At 50.1% G+C, this 20,039-nt stretch overlaps 2 protein-coding genes across 4 annotated transcripts; one reads left to right on the plus strand and one right to left on the minus strand.

Annotated features, from left to right (window-relative positions):
• Positions 1-1,444: 1,444 nt before the first annotated feature.
• RAD51D (RAD51 paralog D) lies at positions 1,445-7,365 on the minus strand. 3 transcript variants are annotated; one of them, XM_062507007.1, is made up of 11 exons: positions 7,308-7,365; positions 6,766-6,878; positions 6,097-6,158; positions 5,825-5,943; positions 5,513-5,594; positions 5,280-5,414; positions 4,770-4,865; positions 4,496-4,586; positions 3,693-3,763; positions 2,631-2,798; positions 1,445-1,998 (listed from the first exon to the last, which is right to left on the minus strand). In XM_062507007.1, the coding sequence occupies exons 2-11, from the start codon at positions 6,845-6,847 to the stop codon at positions 1,915-1,917; spliced, it is 990 nt and encodes a 329-aa protein (XP_062362991.1). In that variant the 5' UTR covers positions 6,848-6,878; positions 7,308-7,365; the 3' UTR covers positions 1,445-1,914. The 3 variants fall into 3 exon arrangements, with proteins under 3 accessions (XP_062362991.1, XP_062362990.1, XP_062362992.1); XM_062507006.1 differs by having other exon boundaries at positions 6,766-6,875; positions 7,308-7,346; XM_062507008.1 differs by lacking the exon at positions 1,445-1,998 and having other exon boundaries at positions 2,693-3,319; positions 6,766-6,875; positions 7,308-7,346.
• A 2,105-nt stretch (positions 7,366-9,470) lies between these two features.
• UNC45B (unc-45 myosin chaperone B) lies at positions 9,471-19,400 on the plus strand. The gene is made up of 19 exons (XM_062506890.1): positions 9,471-10,222; positions 10,495-10,531; positions 10,785-10,960; positions 11,504-11,593; positions 12,040-12,207; positions 12,433-12,601; positions 12,870-13,040; positions 13,893-14,064; positions 14,312-14,612; positions 14,747-14,841; positions 15,488-15,629; positions 16,064-16,204; positions 16,449-16,576; positions 17,004-17,070; positions 17,391-17,504; positions 17,597-17,712; positions 18,050-18,167; positions 18,257-18,412; positions 19,134-19,400. The coding sequence occupies exons 1-19, from the start codon at positions 10,022-10,024 to the stop codon at positions 19,398-19,400; spliced, it is 2,829 nt and encodes a 942-aa protein (XP_062362874.1). The 5' UTR covers positions 9,471-10,021.
• The last annotated feature ends 639 nt before the right edge of the window (positions 19,401-20,039 follow it).

Below are 20,039 nucleotides of genomic sequence, written 5' to 3' on the forward strand. Positions count from 1 at the left end.
GTCCTCACATTGCAACAGCCAGCACCCACAGCAACACCTTCCCTGAAGCAACACAGCCAGAAATTCAGAACACCCCTGTGACCTCGGAGCACACCTGGGAGCAGAAGAGCTGCCATATGAAACCCAGCCAGGCCCTAAATCACACCACCCTCCCCAACCTTCCCAGATGTATCCCAAAAGGGGAAAAAAAACTCCCACAGCTGCAATTAGCTGAATGCCAAGGAGAGAAAATTCCCCCCAGTCACGATTGTGGCAATGAAAGCTGGGATGGGAAGCTCTGAAGGAGCCCAGACTTCACACCATCACCTTTCCTGACAGACTGGCAGTGTGTCCCTGTTGAGTCACCACCCCATGACTCCCTGGTGACTGAGAGCAAGGCTGGAATTTCTTCTGTCATTTCTCAGGGATCACAGGGAAGATGCACACATGGTTGGTCTCATGCTGACTCGAACGAGGGTTCAAAGCATATTGTTCCTGTTCTCATCATGATGGTTAGGGGAAGGAAACGTTTAGAAAGCCCTCTTGGATCAAATATAGCCCCAGAGGTTTCTATTTGGCTCTTCCCTGCTCCACACTCCCCCACAAGAGCTTTGCTTCCCCTACAGAACCTCAGGCAGAGAGATAATTTATCAATTAAAATGCGCGTGTACTACCTCTTTATCCACAGTTCCAAGAGAGGAGCTAGCAAATAATTAATTAACAAGAAATTAGCTAATAAGGTAAATTTCTGCTATTCCTCTTCACCACAACCAACCAGGCTGCAATCCCTAGAGCCAGACCTCCCCTCCTGGAGAGCCCAGAAATGCAAACAAATACACAACTTTAAGAAGCTTTCAGTAAAAATTGTGTATTTAATGTGCCAAGCACAGCCTTAGAGGGCTCCAGGAGTTGTGCTGCTGTGTTATTAGTTTAATGAGCAAAGCCTAATTAGTCCCAGTCCCCAACTTCTCCATCAGCTGCCTTGAAGTGCAAGCCATGGCTCAGCTCACCTGCCAAGGAGGTCTCTCAAACTGAAGGTATCTGGGATCAAAAGGAAACTCCACATCCAAGCCTCCCCTCTCCTCAGGAGGTTGCCAAGAGCAGGCAAGAGCAGCTAGAAAGCACTGGAGCACGGGAAGAGCATTTTAAACATCACCACATGCAATTGAATAGGTCCTTGAGCATCAAGCAGGGCCAGCTGGCAGCAGACAGGACCCATCTGCCTCAGCTGATCCAGATCAGAACTTCCATGAGTTATCAGCAAGCCTTTACATAGTCCAGCTGTGCCCCAAAAACACCAGCAGGTTCCCACAGGTTCTGGTGTTACTCTGGGGAGAAGGGAAGATCAAGCATCTCATTATGTCCCTGCTCATCAGCAGCCTGTCCCACCCCAGTCCTGCTCAACATTTTAATTTAAGTTCAGAGCAGCTGTCATTATTTGCATTCCAGCTCTCAACAACTACAGCAATGTGCAACTGCTTTTTTTCCTTTTATTTCTGAGCCAAGTGCACTGTGGGCCCAAGGATGATCAGAACTCCAGGACCAGAGGGCAGTGAGCCACAGGAAGAACAAAACCAGCACGGGCAGTTGTGGGGTTGTGCAGGGACAAGGCAGCTGATCCCAAACCACACCTGAGGACAGGACTGGCTCTGGGGGGGGGGGGGGGTGTGAAGACAAGCCTGCAAGCCTGCAGAGGATAGGACCTGATTGTCTGCTCTCTCACAATCCAACCACTGCAGGCAACATCTGCTGGGCACAGAGGGCTCCAGGGAACCCCATGCTCAGTTTTTCCATGAGGCAGAAGAACAAGAGATTTCTTATGTTGGTCCTTCCCATGGCTGCAGGATTCTCAGTCTCTCAGTTTTTAAAACCTTCAGTGCTTGCCTGCTTTTGTGCAGCTCTCTTGAACCTTGTGACATTTGCTTTTCCATCCCATCAGAGTCCCTGTGTGGGTGTCACCAGGCTCGGTTCCAACACGTCACCATTTCCAATATCCAGCTCCACCTGGATGCCTGTTGGCTGCAAGGAGAAACAGAGCAAACTTATCCTCACCCTGTTAGACTCTACATCACTCCATCTCCTGTCCCAGAGCCAAAAATCCCAGTTACATCCCCCTAAGGATTTCCTTCTGCAGGTGCCCCTGTTTTAACTGGGTCTGCTGAATGCAGAGATACAGACAATGCAATTTAGCAAGGAAAGAACATCTTGCTCTAAGACACCCCCAGATACACCATTATTTAGCACATCCAGGATGTATTTTGCTGCCTAGCACAGCACAGCACCATACCCAAATCTGTGTGGATCAAGCAGCAGAGCAGGCTCAGAGCCAGGAGGCTCAGGCAGTGCTGCCTGTGCACAAGGCAGGACTCAAGCTGACGTCACCTCTGAAGGTGTCAGAGCTATTTCTACAGGACCCTCACTGCCCACACACCATCAGGGCAGTGAGACCAACACCAGGAACGCAGTGACCTGGGTTGGAAGTGATGCCACTCATTTATCCTGCCTATAAATACCAGCCCAGGCTGTTGGGAAGAGATGCTCCTCTCTTCTGTCGCATCCAACCAGGCTGCACAAGCTCCTCTCCCACTCCCACAGGAGCCAGGGCCAATCCCACAGCTGCATTCCCAAGGGATGGATCCAGGGAGCCTCACCTGACGGGGTGACTTGGCCAGGGAAGCAGCACGTTGTGTGGAGCTTTTCTCCCACGTGCCTTCTTTGCTCTCCAGCAGCACCCGGGTGCTGGGCACAAAACTCCAGGAACGGCCAAGGGCTGGCTTCAGTGGGCCAGTGCTGCTGTCCCTTGTCACCTGGTTGGTCACCTGCAGCACAACGCACACTTATCAGTGCCTGGCAAAAGCAGCACCACTTGGTGTAGTGAAACACTGGAGGTCACCAGGAAATCCTGGCCAGGCTGTTACTTCAAGGAAGGTTTTTCCTTCTCCATCCTGAGCCCTCCTTCAGCTCCTCTGCCATCCCCTCTGAACACAGCCCAGGTAATTGCCCCAGAGCATTACTCAGGGAGTTCACTGCTATCTGCAAGCTGCATCACTCCTGGTGCTGAAGTCACCACAAAGTTTAACTTGGGGCCTCCAAGTGTCCTTCCAGACATGCTGTCCTAGTCACTTTATCATGATGAAGGGCAGGACTGTCTCCACACCTTCCAGTGCCAGGCTCAGCAGACCACCATCTTCTGGTGTGGCCTTCCCTGTCCAGACACATTAATTGTGGTCCCACCCACCTGTCTGGTGCATTGGCAAATGCAATTGCTTGGCTAAGAGCTGGGGAAGGCTAGAGCAGGCCCTTTCCAGCTCCTGTGGGATGATGCAATGCCCCGCAGCTCCTGCAAGGTGATCAAGAGGTTACCCAGGAAGCTGGCCAGCCCCTAAAATTAATGGTGTTATATCAAAAATAAACACAACCAGCCTTCTAATCTGCCTGTACTTAACTCTGCCTTGCTCAATCCAGTGAATGGCAGAGGACAGCAAGGGTGGGAGGCAGCACATCAGCCCAGGTCTTGCCCCATGCTTGGAACAAGACATCTGCAGGCTGTAAAGATTTTGGGGAGCAGGGCACTGGGGGGAGGGGGAGGTGTTAGGAGGCCTCTGGCTCCTGCTTAGCTGAGAGTGGGGTGCCCTCTCCCACAGGCTCCAGAGCCTCTCCATGGCTCCTCAACACACACCAGCACACGAAGGACAAAGCACAGCAACACTCACCACAACAGCAAGGCTGAACTCCCTGGCCAGGGTCTTCAGCTCCCTGGAGAGCTGCATCATGAGGGCCAAACCTGGAGCAGGACAAAGCATTTGGCTGTCTGGGATCAGCCCCCAAAGTACATTCTGGAAGCAGCTGACATCTGGATTTGCATGAGCATTGGATTCAGTGCCAGCACTTGTGTTCATGGACACCTTCCCTGGACCACTCCCCATCCTTTCCTATCTAAGAAAGCCCAAGGCCAAAAACCCCTACAAAAGCACCAGGAGCTCCAGACAAAGCTGGCCATGTTGATTTAGCAGGCACAGGATCCATCTCCCAGGCTCTCAGCTTCATTTCCTACAGCCCACAGCTGTCAGGGGACCTCCTGTGATAGCACTGGCTGCCACCAAGCTGTGCAAGACCCTCTGGGAGGTGTTTGAGCAGACTCCTTGGCATCCTCACTTCTGATTTATGGTCCTTTCTGGCAGAAAGAGCTCTGCAAACTGTGCCAGCAACCATGATGCATTTCTGACACTGTAAGAGAAGTTTTAATTTATGGGCAAAGAGTTCATTGCCTCCCCTGGATGTGTTTCAGACTACTGCCATGAGTGTGCACATCCACAGCCAGCTCTGGAGTGTTTTATCCAGTTTTATCTTTTATCCAGTCCCAAAGACAAAGATGGGAGAAGTCACATCCTCACCCAGTCATATCCCAGTCCTGCCCCAGCCCCCACTCCAGGCACAACACACATGGGTGGAAGAAGCTTTTCAGGATGAGCAGAGAGCTCTGCAGCCTCCTGGCACCCGCAGTGACCCAGCTCACCTTCTGACTGCCTGCCACCCAGCAGAGGGTAGATCACAGCCGACACCGAGTCCAGCACCACCATCTTGAGAGGTCCCATGGAGCTCACGACCTGCAAGGAGGCACCACGTGCAACGTGGAGTAACAAATCCAGCAGCTTTGGAGGCTGTGAGCTGCACAGAGGCTCCACCGCCCCCAGGATGAGGAAATCTGGAGTCACTTGTCAGGCACATAAGCCCTGCTGCCCTCCCTGCAGCTCTGGGGAAGGGAGAGGGGCCCAGAGGTTCACTCCTACCTGCTGGGAGAGGCGATCCCGCAGCTCCTGCAAGGCACTCAGCAGCTCATAGATGTGGAACACATGAACCACCTGGATCCGCTGCAGAGCCTCCAGCTGCAGCACAAAATCCAGCCTCAGTCTCCCCAGGACTTGTCCTATTCCTCCTGTCCCAGCTGCCAGCAGCTCTCTGCACTTGCACCATGCCACAAAGCCAGGGATCCTTATTCTACCACATTTGCCTCCACCCCAGTAACACCACTGCCCCTATTGCACTGATGGGAAAACCAACATGGATTGAGCTCAGGGAGCCAAGTCCTGCAAGTCCAGTAAGACCCTCTCTTCTCCCAAGAGAAAAAAAACAAGGAACAGTGTCTGTCCTAAGCATGGCACCCACTGGGCCATGGAAGGAAGGATTTGAACTCAAAGGAACCTATGAGGACAAAGGCAGAGCTGGAAAGATAAACCATCTCTGGGGTTTCTTGCAGGCAAGAGCAAATACAAAGAGGGACCAGCTCCAGGGGAACTTGCCTGCTCTTCCTCATCCTCTGTCTGGGCTTGGAGCATCTGGTAGAGACGGGATGCAGTGAAACCCCCAGTGGAGTCCAGAAACAGGACATGCTGCTTGAGGCCCAGGGACACACTGGCTGCAATGCCCAGGCACACCTGGGGGAACAGGGACAGGGTGTCAGCCAGCCCTCACATGTCCCTCTGCTTCACCTGATGGCACCATCTTCACCCTACCTGTCCTCCACCCCACTCACCTGTGTCTTCCCACTGCCCGGGGCTCCCATCAGCTCTGTCACTTCCCCTGTGTACAGCCCCGAGTCCAGCAGCTGGTCCAGGCTACAGGTAGATGGACACAAGGTGGGATTGTCTACACCCCTTCAGCCAGAATGGCAGGGGCACCAAGAGGCAGCAGTCACCAGGTATTTATCCTTAAGCTCCCCTTTCCAAATGCACACAAGTGCATGGGAATGGTCTGGAGACTGAAATTCAAAGCTTGTGCTGGCAACCACAGCCTTGTGCAGCAAACCCAGCCCCAGGCAGAGCTGGTGGGTGGGTGAGGTACCCACCTTGGGCTGCCAGTGGGCAGGATGGCAGTGGAGCTCTTGAGCTCCTCGTAGAGGTCTGCTCCATTGGCAGGGAAGGCAGAGAACTGGGCCAGGAGCACACGTCTGACTGCGACCAGTGCCTGGGGGCAGAGACAAATGTCTGCAAATGGGACTGACCAATGGCCAGCAACTGCTGCAGAAGGTGCCCCCAGTCAAGCCCACTCCTTGTTCATGAGCCAAACAGCTCTGAGATTCCTGGTTAATGTACCAGGAGTTAGGAGAGTCCCTTCTACCTTGTAAGACAGGGAACACTTTTGGGCAACATCCTCCAGGTCTGAAGACACAAAGTCCACCACTGCAAATAACATGAGGGACAAGAGGTTGGAAGCCAAACATGGTCAGACCATAAACACCAGAAGACAACCAGGTTAGACAAAATCTGCACCAACAACAAAAGTGTCTGTGCCCTCTGTCAACACTGTGAGTGGAGGAGTTTGTCCTCTGACATGGCCCCATCACTCATCACAGAACAAAGAGTTTCTTGCAAAACAGAGCAGAGAGAGAAGCCACCAAAAATTTTCCATTTTGCTCATGAGCTGCCCAGCACCTTTTCCTTCCCCTCTAAGAGCAAGAGATGCCCAGAGTGAAGCATTCCAGGAAGCTGGGCAATTTTCAGAGGGAAAACTGCACAAACCCTCTTGAAATACCATTAAAAAGCCAGACTGGATCACTCCTCAATGAGCCTCTGCAGGGATCTCTTACCATGTCCTTACATTCTCCTGTTCCTTTGGACAAGTCCTTACTCACTGTATCCACCCAGGTGGACCCAGAAGACATCCAGCAAGGAGGACACAGAAGGATATTCCATCACCACCACCCTCCCAGGACGTGGGATGATACAGCTCCACCAAAGCACTGGGGATGATGTTCTCCAACCTGACCCCCCAGTGCCACCCTGTTACCTGTCCTGATGCCATTGGCCCTGAGAAGCTGGATCATGTCTTCAGTGAGACCAGGGCAGAGCCCAGCCCGCAGGACCACCATCTCCCCAGGGAGGGACAAGAGCAGAGACCTGCTGAGGAGACGGGAGAGTGGAATTCATAGAATCATTAAGGTTGGAAAAAACATCCAAGATCATCAACTGCAACCCTCAACTCTGCACTGCCAGGTGCAACTCTGAGCTACGGCTGGCACCTGCCCCTGAAACTGGGGAGAAGCCACCCAAGCTGTGTTTGGGATGGGTGGGTAATGAATTCCTCTTTGGGACCAAACAGCCCAAAATCCTGCACGGGGGCATCGCTGCAGCTGGGGGAGCACAGCAGGTGGGGGGACTCTCTCCTTGGGCAGGGGGATCCTGCATCCAGAGCCACATCCAGCAGAGCCCCATGATGGTGACCCACTGCTCCAGGCTCCCCACACCCTGAACCCCTTCCATCAGAGATGCTGACCCACTGCTCCAGGCTCCCCACACCCTGAACCCCTTCCATCAGAGATGCTGACCCACCATGCCCGGCTCCCCGCAGCCCGGCCGGGTCCCGTTCCCGTTCCCTTTCCCGTTCCCTTCCTGCTTCCTGCCGCCGGCGGAAGGGCCGGGGCCGCTCCCCTTGCTCGGCCCGCTCGGGTGTCCTTTCCCTGTCCCCAGCCGGGATCCCGTCCCACCAAACCATTCCGGGATCTGTGACATTCCCGGGCTGGGTTTGTCCGGGATCTGTGACATTCCCGGGCTGGGTTTGTCCGGGATCCTCGGCCAGTGCTGCCGGGATGGAGATGAAGGCGCACGAAGGGCTGGGGGGGCTCTGCTGCCGTACGGGTGTTGGGAGATGTGTGCCTCCCTGGCTGCCTTGGAGGCTTGAATTTCTCCTGGGAAAGCTGTTTCTGGGGTAGTTATTATTACTATTATTATTACTATTATTATGTTTTTCTTCCCAGCCGAGGCCTGAAGAGGGCTCTCGCTGCTGAGCCTGCCTGGCACTCTCAGCTCTGCCTTCAGCAGCAGCAGCAGCTCCCATCACCCTTTGATTTTGTAGCTGTGAAAAAAGAGGTTTGCTTTCCTGGTAGATTTTAAATGGTTTAAAAAAAGGCAGTAAGAGTCAAACAATAAAGCTGAAGTTTATACAGCTGGGTGCTTGGCATTCAGCCAAGAGCACTCCTGCCGTTTTGGAGACACCCCTTAAATGCATCAGCCTGTTGCATATTCATAGACCTTTCAAACTTTTCTATAAACTATTTTCCATATTCCAAGAATTGTTTTACATGACCACTCCTTGAGTCCCCCTTTTTAGAGTATGCATGTTTCTTGGCTTGGTTTTAATTTATTTTTCTTACCAGTCTTAAGTATTCTTAATTTAGCACCTACAGTCGGTGCTGATAACTAGTGTATCAATAGCAGGTGTTTTCACTGAGTGTTATCCAACCAAGCAGCTAGTTCAGTTATTACAGACACTTTATCAGCCTATGTTACTCCTAAAGAAAACTGTATCTTAAAAAACCATTTCAACACCACACATATAGTATCCACTCTAATGTTTACGAAAAGCCAATACCCAGAGCAGGACATGTATTTATATGTAAATATGTATTTATAACATAACTCAGTTTACCTGCATTGCTGTTGCTTGTGGCAGTGAAGCTTTATTCTGGCTGACATGAAAAGGCAGTACTATATCCCACTAGTACTGATATTTCAGCCAGCTGAGCCTTGCCCAGTATTTAAAGCCGTGTTGGAAGGAGTTTCTGGTGTGTTAATGCAAATGAATGCTGGAAAAGCTGCACTGAATGTACCCAAGGCAGTAGTGTCATCTTGCACTTTCCACAGCTGTCACCCTCTGTCTTAGACCTATTCCCAAACAGGTAAAGATGTGGGAGCTGCTCTTGATGAAGCTGCCTGCAGCTGTGATGTTGACAATTTGCTGTGAAAGGATTTACAAATGGATTTGGAATTGCCTCCTGCCTGGATGCCATGGACCAGGCAGTGCTGCTGGTGGTGAGTGAATAAAACAGGAGCCCTGGACAGGGAAGTTCTGGGCTAATTCTTGTTGCATAAGAGCCACCAGCCACAACACAGATCACACAATTAAAGATAATGATATTTTTGCTCCTGGCAGTGTCTTGGTCAGCCCATGCTCTCCTCAGTCATTTCTAGCTGGGATGCTGGTAGGTGCACTGGGGAAGGCAAGGCCTGCGTTTGGGGGGAGGTAAGTCAGAAAGCAGAATTCCTGATTGTGACTGCTGGGGAACAGAGTGGGTTGAAAGGCTCAGTCCTCTTGGAGCTCTGAGTCCTGCTCTGTCTCCTGGTGTCACTCAAATTGAGCCACTCATCACAGCACTTCAGTGTGTCCAGCCCAGACCTCTGTGTTAGCCCATGTCAGTGTGCTGCTGACCGAGCAGGGGTGGGGTGGGTGGCAGCACCAGACAGGGATGGGATTTCCAGTGGGAAGGGCTCCCAAAGGCCCTGCAAGGAGGAGGAGGTAGTGCTGCGTGTCAGTCAGCTTTCCATCCCAGGGAATTCTGGAAGGTGCTGGGCACTGCTGCAGCTGCTGGCCTGGGGCCACTTGTCCCCGAGGCTCAGCTGTCTCATGCTTCCCTAAATAGAAAGGGAAAAGGGTCTGAGCACTGTGACAGGGGTCAGTCATCCCAGCCATGGGCTTTTTTGGCATGAACCTCCCCCTTCCTGCTCCCCACACCCTTTGCAGCTCTGCAGGCAGAGGGGAGCTGGGGTTTGCCCTGGCAGGTGGGAGAGGATTCCCTCTTGCTGCACAGGGGTGCTGCCTGCTTGCAGCCAGGTGCCCCCCCCCCGAGCTGGCCCTGGCTCCCAGCCCTCCCCAGGCATATAAAGCACAGGAGGACAAGGAGGGGACAGGCTGTGGTGACAGGTGATGCTGACAGGCAGCAGGAGCTGCCAGGTCCTGCCCAAACTTGGAGTGGGAAGTGAGCTCTTTCCTAAGCCACACAGACTCTCTGTAGTGCTGGCAGATTTCTTTAATTCCTTTTTTTGTTCTTGTTTTCTTTTTTTTTTCTTTTTTTTTTTTTTAATTGGCTCCTAATCTACATTGGTGGGAAAAGCTTCTGAGAAGCCACAGCCTTGAAGAGCAATTTAGGTCTTCATTTTCAAAACTCTTCAGCCTGGTAAGCTGCTTTTATTAATGTGTGTTAATTATATGTCAGTCTCATGGTGGAACTCAGCTTGGGGGAGTAGGCAGGCAACCTAGGCAGTTGAAAATGGGACACAAATTGATGTTTTTCCTTCAAGCTCTCCAGATGGAGGATCCCATCCAGCTGAAAGAGGAAGGCAATAAATATTTTCAGTCCAGTGACTATGAGAAAGCCCTTCAAAGCTACACTCAGGCCATAAAGCTCAACAAGGACAAAGCGCTGCAGGCAGTGCTGTACAGGAACAGGGCAGCCTGCTTCCTCAAAAAGGTGAGAAAAGCTCTCCTCACCAGGACAATGCTCAAGGGGAGAAGAGCAGGAGGGCAGCCAAGGACACTCACTGGCTGTGGACTGGGTGGTTTGTCCACTTATTGAATAGGGTGTTTCCAGCTGGTCTGACATGAAATGTTCTGGGCTTGTGCTGGAGCTTCACTGGGGTGTCTCCTTGGGAAATGGGAACAGAGAGGTCCCAATGTCCATGAGCAATGGGGACATGCCCTGCTATTCCATGGCTAGCAAATCTCTCCTTTCTGGTTTAACAGGAGGAATATGCCAAGGCAGCCTCAGATGCATCTAGAGGTAAGGAGGGGGCTGTTATGAGGAGAGCTGGATACACTCTTTTGGGACACTGTGGCCTTATTTCTTATATCCACTAACACTCAAATGCTGAGGCCACAAGGGAATTCCTGAAAGTTCAAGCAATGTTCCATTTTGGTGTGCTGGTGTGCTACTCAGGCACTGATTGATGCTTGTAACAAAGCAAATCACAGATTGCACAGGCTACTTCCAAGCAGCAAGCTCTGATGAATGGTATTTTGGATGCCTTTCCCAGCTATTGACATCAATGCTTCAGATATCAAAGCCTTGTACCGGCGCAGCCAAGCCCTGGAAAAACTGGGGAAGTTGGACCAAGCATTCAAAGATGCTCAGAAATGTGCCACTCTTGAACCCCGCAACAAAAACTTCCAGGAGACTCTGAGGAGACTGGGGGCCAACATCCAGGAGAAGGTAAATGCCAGGTGAACTGTCCTGGATTCACAGACCAGGAGTGGAAAATCCTTGTTTTGGGTTACATCAACAGATTGTTGGTCATACTGGAAACTTGTGGCAATAGAGGGGGATAAATAGGCTCCATTAACTGGAAGTTCATGCTTGATGTGTGTAAATCTGAGGTTTGGGTTGAATGGTTAAATTAAAAAGTGTGGTGGCTCCCTCCTGAGGCTGCCCTTGTCCTGAGTGTTTTGGAAAGGTCTTGGACCAGCTTTGGGCTGGGTCTGGTTGTTGCCACACTGCTACAGTTACCTTTACAGGTGTGCTTTGAAAAAATCCCTGTGTCACTACATACTATGAAGTCTCCAAAACTAAGGTTTAGAGCTGGGTCTGCCTGCGCCCGTATATTGAGTAATGGATGCTAATTGCTGAGAAATTATATCTCCTGTGGTTCAGCTTAAATTGCCTGTGGTTTGAGGGGAGGGAGTATTCTTGAAGTGGAAAATAAAAGTTGCAGCTTGATTTTCTCCTCCTGATGCTCTGTGCTCTCTTGTGGCACAGCTGCGCATTCAGTTCTCCACTGACTCGAGGGTGCAGAAGATGTTTGAGATCCTGCTGGATGAGAACAGTGACAAAGAAAAGCGGGAAAAGGTGAGAACTGCCCTGGACTTGGCAAAATGCCTGTTTGATGTCAGAGGCTACAGCAGGGAGAAGAACCCTGCGTTCCCTTCTCCACCTCCCCTGGATGGAGGATGAGGGAAGGAGCTGGAAGGTGAACTGCACTCAGAGAGAGGGGAAATCACCCCTGTACAGAGGGAAGGTGGCCCAACTTCCCAAAATACCAAAGGTGGGATCAGCCTGGACTTCTGCTCAGGTCCATCTCTGCCACGCTCCAGATGTTCCTTCCAAGCAGTGACCCACTCTTGGGCAGAGTGGAGCTGATCCCTAAATGCACCTGGATAAACTGTCTGGTGGTGTCTGAGCTGATCTGCTGCATCTGTCAGGAGATGGCTCCCACCAGCATCTCCTGGAGCTGCATGGACATGTTCTGGAGGCTGGGCTGTGCCACTAACCCTGTTCTTCTGCCTCCCACCTAGGCTGCAAACAACCTCATAGTCCTGGGGCGGGAGGAAGCAGGTGCCGAGAGGATTTTCCAGAATAATGGGGTCAACTTGCTGCTGCAGCTGATAGAAACCAAAAATCCTGAGCTGATCCTGGCAGCTGTGAGGACACTTTCAGGAATGTGCACAGGACATAAGGCTCGGGTAAGGACAGGGTGCCTGGACCTTCACTGCTATTTTTGCTCCTGGGGAGGGGGAAATTGAAATAGTTTGTGTTGTTTGTGACCAGTGGGACAAAATTAAAACCCTGACTTTTCCTGAATCAGAATTCACTGAGGAAAATCGTTTCTTTGTCCCAGCTGAGCCTAGAGGACACAGGGAGGAAAGGCCTTTGTTAACACTGTCATGCTCTCTCCCTCCTGGGACCAGGCCACTGCCATTCTCCATTACCTGGGCATCGACAGCATTTGCATGTGGATGTCGGTGGACAATGAAGAAATCTCCCTGGCTGTCTGCAACCTCCTGCAGACCATCACCGACTGCCTGCTGGGCCAGGGGAAGGAGGAGCACCATGGCAAGGAGGAGGCTCTAGTGCTAGGTAAGAGCCCACCACCTGCTCTGCAGGAGGAGTGGGCCCAGCAGCAAGGGCTCTGCTCCTGGGATTCCACCTTATTCCTTGTTCTTTGCTGAGGTGGGGACTTCACCATTCAGCTGTACAGGAGGACAGCCTGCACACAGCTATTATCCTCATGGATAGTAAATACTTCTGTTCCAGCCACACAATGGCTTTGAGTTGTTTTGACTGAGCTCACCTGCTTTCAGAGGTAACTTGTGGTAACTGGCTGCTAGTGTTTGCTCCTATGTAGACACTAAGAAGGATTTGAGGATGATCACGATGCGTTTGCTGGATATGCTGGTCAGTAAGAAAGTGTCTGGGCAAGGGCGGGACCGAGCCCTCAACCTCCTCAACAAGAACATACCAAGGAAGGACCTGAAAGATCATGACAACAGCAGGAGCATCTTTGTCATCGACAATGGTGAGTCCTTGCCCACCATCCTGTTCTGATTTGGGAGATGTGGAGTTGTGTGGTCTTGCCTGAATATCTTTAGAACTGGTCCTTCCTGTAAAATAAATCCTTTCTGGTTTTTTTTTTTTTTTTTTTTGGAGCATGCAAGCGTGGAGCAAAGTTAGACTTATTAGCAGGAAACAGTACTAAGAGAAAATCAACTGTGTATGAGAACAAGAATTTTTGAGTTTCTGAAGGACTGCCTAATATCTCTGGTTAGTTTTTCTACAATGTATTTGCTAATATTAAGAGGATTTGGCTTGGATAAATTCTCTGGTTTAGACAGGATGAGATGAGCACCTGCTGAGCTTGGTGGACCCATAAACTCATCAATTCTAAAACTGGACAAGGGTGAGGAGTACGTGTGCTATGCGATTTAACAGTAATTCTAAAGCATATGTGTGTTACCATTTTGATGGAAATTATTTATTAATAATTAGGCGAAAGGAGGGTTAAGTCATCCAGAATCACTTGAGAGTGGCTGAGTTTTCCTCAGTCAGAGCCTCTGGCCCTGGAGGTCAGTAGGTTTAATGTCTCCTGACAAGAATAACAGATCCAGCCAGGGGCGTAATGCAGTTCTGCTTATCTCACTCTGAGAACTGGAAAAAAGCCTGATGCTACAAACCTGTAATCTCACCAGCAGAAGCTCCTCCCCAGTAAATATCTGAGTGGGTTTTTTGCTTAAGATTTATGTAATTAGGCTGCAAAATAATTGAAGACTATCCAAGCTGGCTATTCCACAGCAAGAAAGTAAGCAATGGTACCTTGAGTTTTGCACAGACCCTCTCCCCTCTGACAGCCCTATGACTCCATCATTGCCAGGCTTAAAAAAGATACTCAAAGTGGTGGGCCAGATTCCTGAGATGCCTGACTGCCTGCCACTGACAGAGAACACCCAGCTGACTGCCTCTGTCCTCCTTAATAAACTCTACGATGACCTGCGCTGCGACCCGGAGCGGGACAACTACCGGCTGATCTGCGAGGAGTACATCAAGTGAGTCAGGGCTGAGCTGGCCCAGAGGGCAGGAGCAGGGGTTCTTGAGGGTGAGATCAGGCACTTGAAGTCCACTTGTGTTCAAAACTGGGGCTCTGGGAGATTATGACTTGCTTGAGATCCTGCTGGATCACAGCTTTGCAGGAATTTGCACTCCCAAATGCCCAATGTGATTCAGCAGCACAGCTGAGGGAGGACATTCCCTCCCCACTACTGTTCTATACCCTACTCCCTCTATCCCATGCAGGAGCAAAATCGACCCACAAGACATGGATAAGACGCTCCATGCTGTCCAGATTGTGTCTGGAGTTCTGCAAGGGCCATTTGACTTGGGCAACAAGCTGCTTGGCATGAAGGGAGTGATGGAGATGATGGTTGCCCTGTGTGGGTCCGAGAGGGAGATTGATCAGCTGGTGGCTGTGGAAGCCCTCATCCATGCCTCCACCAAGCTGAGCAGAGCCACCTTCATAATCACCAACGGGGTGACGCTCCTGAAGGAGATATACAAGAAAACCAAGAATGAGAAGATCAAAATCAGAGCTCTGGTGGTAAAGATGCAGCCCCACCTCTGTTGCCTGCCACACTCAGCAGCTTAATCCCAAACTTGGGAGAGGAGGGAGGTTCTGGATGTTTTGGGGCAGCAACACAAGAGGATCTCATTATTCCTGTTTGTCCTCCTCAGGGTCTCTGCAAGCTGGGCTCAGCAGGAGGCACAGACTATGGCCTGAGGCAGTTTGCTGAGGGCTCCACTGAGAAGTTAGCCAAGCAGTGCCGAAAGTGAGTGACTTTACTTCTTCCTTCAGTTATTCCAATCTTTGCAAAGTACAATATGTTCCTCTCCCACGAGATCCTGACCACACATTGCCTTAATGTCCTGTGCTGCCTGCAGTGCCCCCAGAGCCATTGCACTGGGACGTGGAGCCCCTCTGTGCCTGAAGCAGCCATGTGTTCCTCCTGCCTCAATATCCAGAGGAGCCTTCTCCCTCCCTCACTGCCCATGGGAGACACCAGGCCCGGTGCTTCCCTCTGTGCCAGAGTGGCACAGTCTAATTAATACTTATCTTGAATATGCACAAGTCCCCTCTGAAGGTGAATTTGCCAGGTGGAGTAACCAAGGAAGTGGGATCAAGTTAGGAAGTGATTGAATGGGTGGTCATTCCTGCAGGCATCTCATGTTTTGTGGGATGGAAAAGGCAAAGCAGTGCCGAGTAGGTGTCCTGGTCTGTCATTCCCTGCAGCATTCAGATCCCACGAGTTGGGTCATGTCTCAAAGGAAAGCATCCCCAGTCTGAGGAGCTGCAGCAGAACCTGAGGGCAGATTTGGAGCTGAATCAGCCTCAATATCTGTTTTTCCTCCCTCTTTTTCCAGATAAGTTAGTTCTGGCTCCTGAGATGGAAATGTGAGTGTTTTTCTCTCTTCCAGGTGGTTGTGCAACACCAGCATTGATGCCCGCACCAGGAAATGGGCTGTGGAAGGGCTCTCGTACCTCACCCTCGATGCAGATGTGAAAGATGACTTTGTTGAAGATGAGCCAGCCCTGAAAGCTATGTTTGATTTAGCCAAGGTCTATCTCCTTTCCTTGTTCCCTCATTCCTCTGGTAGCATCAATGTCTCCCAGCTTTCCAGCCCTGCACTGTGCCCTGTCAGAAGGAGCTGTGACCCCAACCCCTCTCCTCTGGTTCAGCAGAAATTCTGTTTTACCTGTAGCACAGAGACATCTCAGGGCTGCTACCATCCTGCTCTTCTGCCTAGGCTGGGGGAGGTCACTCCTACATTCACTGTCAACAACTCCATGACAGCCAAAGGCACCAAGGTGTTTGCAGCACCTGCTGATGTCCAACACCTTGTTTGACCATGAGAACTTTCATGGGCTATAAAGTTGGGGATAAAGCTAAGAACATTCCCACTAGTGCAAAACAGCATCATGGCAGTCCAAAGGGACCTGTTTCCCTGCTGTGCCCTCCTCACCCTCACACAAGCTTTTATTTTCCTGTGCAGGCAAGTGACAAGACAATCTTGTATTCCGTGGCTTCTGCACTGGTGAACTGCACCAACAGCTATGATACCAAGGAGCTGGTCCCAGAGCTGGTGCAGCTGGCAAAATTCTCCAAGCAGCATGTGCCTGAGGAGCATCCAAAGGTGGGTTATGTCCAGCTGGAGATGCTGTTTAAAAAGACTTTCTTTGGTGTATCCATTGTCACAGACTTCAGGTCTCCTGTCTCCAGACTGAAATTGCTTTGCTCTCCAATCAGGCTTGGTTGTTAGGTGGCTGGATGGCAGAACTGGCTAATTCTTTAGAATGGGCTAATTCCAAGGAATCTAAATTGGAATCTAAATTCCTTAGATGCAAAGGGGTAATCCTTTCCCAATGTTTCCTCCTCAGGACAAGAAGGATTTTGTGGTGAAGCGGGTGAAGCGGTTGCTGAAGGCTGGGGTTGTCTCTGCCTTGGCCTGCATGGTGAAGGCTGACAGTGCCATTTTGACAGACCAGAGCAAGGAGCTCATTGCCAGGTGCCTTCACTGCAGTCCTGGGAGCTGGGAGTGCTGGGCAGCCCCTGTGCCATGGGGATGGACACCTAGGGTGGGGCATTCTGCCTGTGGGGGAGCGTGCGAGGCAAAGACTTAAAACCAAAGATATGTTCAGCAGTGTCATAAAAATCCCTGTTCTGACCTTCAAGCTGCCTTGCTGGAATGCATTTTTGAGTTCTCTCTATTGGTTTTGGCTGGAACAGAGTTCATTTTACAGACCTGGAAACTTCTTACTCCTTCATTTGTTGCTTCCTCATAGTGTGCTATGTGCACGGGGTTAAGCACCTGGAATTTACCTGGTGGCTCTGGCACTCCTGCAAAACCTCAGCCCCATTCCATGAGGGCTATTGGCTGTTGCTGTCCTGCGTGGCTGTTTCCCTGTCTCACCGAGTGTCCTGTGCCCCTGCAGGGTGTTTCTTGCCTTGTGTGAAGACCCCAAAGACCGCGGGACCATTGTTGCTCAAGGTGGTGGGAAGGTGATTACTTTTATGTTCACCGATGTGCTGTTAATGTCTGCTGGGAGCCTGGGCTGTGTCTCCAGTGAGGGACAGTGACAGAAGAGCACAAGTTGTCCCCTCGGGGCCATACTGACGCTCCAGTCCCCTCTCTGCAAGGCTCCAAAAAGTGATGTTCTTGGAGTGACCGTGTGAGCTACAAGCTCTGGTGTGGTGCCTATTTGAGAACAAAAGCAAGACATCACAGAGGGCTATGGGATATTTTTAACTTGTTTTAGTCTGTTATGGCAATCCTGTAAATCTTCTCAGAACACTGAATGCTTTTTCCTGTGTGTCTCCAGGCCCTGATACCTCTGGCTGTGGAAGGCACAGACGTTGGCAAGATAAAGGCTTCTCATGCTCTGGCAAAAATTGCTGCTATCTCCAATCCGGACATTGCATTCCCAGGGGAGAGAGTAAGCTTAAAAAAAAAAAACAAAAACAAAAACAAAACCATTGATACTTCCTTTAGCAAATGAAAATTGCTAATACAGGCCTTCTCTTCCAGGTGTATGAGGTGGTGAGGCCCCTTGTCAGCCTGCTGAACACAGAGAGAGATGGCCTCCAGAACTACGAGGCTCTGTTAGGTCTCACAAACTTTTCAGGAAGAAGCGATAAACTTAGGTGAGCTTTACTGCTTTTTTTAACCTTCCTTCTTCCCCAGGAGTTAATGTGAGTTACTTGTTGGACTATGAAGACTGGTCAGTTTAAGCTACCTTTGGCAGAGATACAAAGGTCTCAGAGCTAAAAGATTAATGAAAAAGGAAAAAGAGAGTGGCACATTTTCCTCTAGAAACAGCAAAGACATGAACCTCATCTGCATTAGAGAGGGAATGAACCACGTCATGAGCTCCAGTGCTGCAGACACTGATTTGTTCCAAGACCTTCCCTGCAGTTAGTATTTGATAAGTTGGTTACCGCTTGACTTATAATGTGGGGTTTTTACTGCTCTTTGCCACAGGTTGAAGATAGTTAAAGAGAAAGCCCTGCCAGATATCGAAAACTACATGTTTGAGAACCACGACCAACTTCGACAGGCAGCCACAGAGTGCATGTGCAACTTGGTGGTGAACAAGGAGGTAACGCCCTGGGCATGTCCAACCTGACTGCTTCTGTGAGGAGCTGTCCCTAATTGTGTTACCTCTGGGTATCTCTGGGGTTTTTTCAGGTTCAAGAGCGCTTTGTGGCTGATGGCAATGACCGCCTGAAGTTGGTGGTGTTGCTGTGTGGTGAGGATGATGAAAAGGTTCAGGTTGCAGCAGCAGGAGCCCTGGCCATGCTTACGGCAGCGCAAAAGAAACTCTGCTGGAAGATGACTCAAGTGGTGAGACCATAACTGATTGTGGGCAGTGTGGGTGTACCCTGCAAGGTACATCAGATGTGAAAGTCTCTCCAAAGGAATATACAATTCACTAGTCTGATATTGAGGGACCTAGAGAAGCTGAGACCTGGGTGTGCATGCTTTTAGTCCATTTTGATAAATAACCTGAAATCCAAACCTTGTTCCACCGAGAAATAAGAAAAGCTTGATCAATAAGCTACTGAGCTTTAGAGATCCCAAAAAATGTCCTTTCCCTGCACAGATCTGTAGACCCTGAGAACGTAGGTGCTGCATGGCTGAGTGTCTGAAGAGCTGTGGTTGAGAACTCCTGAACCCTATTTTGTTGCACACATGATTGAACACTGGAGCTTGTTAAGATAAAAATTATTAATCAAACCAAAAGAGAAGCTCAAGAAGACTGGGGTGGGGGAGTGTCCTGGTCATCTCAGCTGTGCCAAGATCCTGGTCAGATTATTGGCACAAAGATTACGCAGCAGCCTGAGTATGAAACATTTTCCGTGTTGTCTCAGTGCCACGAAAGATTCTGACTAAAGTGTGAGAAAAATTGAGTTCAAATGTTTGGAGTCAGGTTTCCTTAGCTAAAATATGAAATAATCATAAGTGCCATGAGTATTGTTCTTCCTTCTGCTGAAGGAAGCAAAAGTCATGTTCTTGGTTGAGATATTCTTCAGGTCAGTACTAATGATCTCTCTTTGCCTTCCAGACCACCCAGTGGCTTGAAATCCTGCAGAGGCTCTGCTTGCATGACAACATGGAGGTCCAGCACCGAGGACTGGTCATTGCTTTCAACTTAATCAGTGCTGACAAAGAGCTGGCAAAGAAGCTGGTGGAGTCAGAGCTCCTGGAGATTCTGACCTACGTCGGGAAGCAGGAAGATCATCCCAAGAAGCAGCACATCATTAGTGTGGCACGTGATTGCCTCACCAAGTGCATGGATTATGAGCTGATCAAACCTCTCTCTCAGGCATGAGGGAGTGAAAAGCACCAAAAAAAGGCTGAGCTGGGCAGAAAAAAATGGAGAAATACAGAAAAGTGAGAGCCATGAGGAGAATCTAGTGTCATTGTCAAGGCACTGAATAGTTTGGGGACAGCTTTGGAGGATCACAAACTGTATGAGGAAAAGGAGGGAATTTGCCTGGGAAGTTTGGGAAGTATCCATCTGAGTAATTCCCAGATGGTGTAAATCCTTCCTCTGCCCCCATTCAGCTGATAACAATGAAAGCTTCAAGGCCCAGCTGTAAAAGAGTTGGTCTTGTTGGAGATGTGTCAGGAGGCTGTTGGAAGGAAACTCAACAAAGCTGCAATCGGTTCTGCATCCACTTCCAGCTCCTGGTAATTCTGGAATTCCCAGCAATGGGGAAACAGGGAAGGTTAAATGCTTCTATTCTGTAGTCAGAAAATAGGATTTTAGCTGTGTGCTTTTTTTTTTTTGTTCATTTATTGGATGTTGTGTGCCAAAGTGTGAGGATGGTGGATGAACTTTTAATAAATTCACTACTTTGTTCCATGTGGAATTCCTGTTCTGATTTTAGTAAGCAAAAGGAGAATTTAAGGCAAGTCTCACTTGTAGTCTTGCATGACACCTGGAAAAATGGAGTAATTGGTAGCA

This window comes from Cinclus cinclus, chromosome 22 (genome assembly GCF_963662255.1).
Source record: "Cinclus cinclus chromosome 22, bCinCin1.1, whole genome shotgun sequence".
NCBI lineage: Eukaryota > Metazoa > Chordata > Aves > Passeriformes > Cinclidae > Cinclus > Cinclus cinclus.

What these genes read in the sequence shown, in the direction of transcription:
- RAD51D (XM_062507007.1), bottom strand. Translation starts at nt 6,847, where the DNA reads ATGGTGGTCCTGCGGGCTGGGCTCTGCCCTGGTCTCACTGAAGACATG. An exon ending in AGTGTTCCCTGTCTTACAAG is followed by an intron (nt 5,944 to 6,096) that starts GTAGAAGGGACT and finishes CTCTGCCCCCAG; the next exon opens with GCACTGGTCGCAGTCAGACG. An exon ending in AGTTCAGCCTTGCTGTTGTG is followed by an intron (nt 2,799 to 3,692) that starts GTGAGTGTTGCT and finishes GTTGTGCTGCAG; the next exon opens with GTGACCAACCAGGTGACAAG.
- UNC45B (XM_062506890.1), top strand. Translation starts at nt 10,022, where the DNA reads ATGGGACACAAATTGATGTTTTTCCTTCAAGCTCTCCAGATGGAGGAT. An exon ending in GGAGGAGGCTCTAGTGCTAG is followed by an intron (nt 12,602 to 12,869) that starts GTAAGAGCCCAC and finishes GCTCCTATGTAG; the next exon opens with ACACTAAGAAGGATTTGAGG. An exon ending in TTGCATTCCCAGGGGAGAGA is followed by an intron (nt 17,505 to 17,596) that starts GTAAGCTTAAAA and finishes CTTCTCTTCCAG; the next exon opens with GTGTATGAGGTGGTGAGGCC.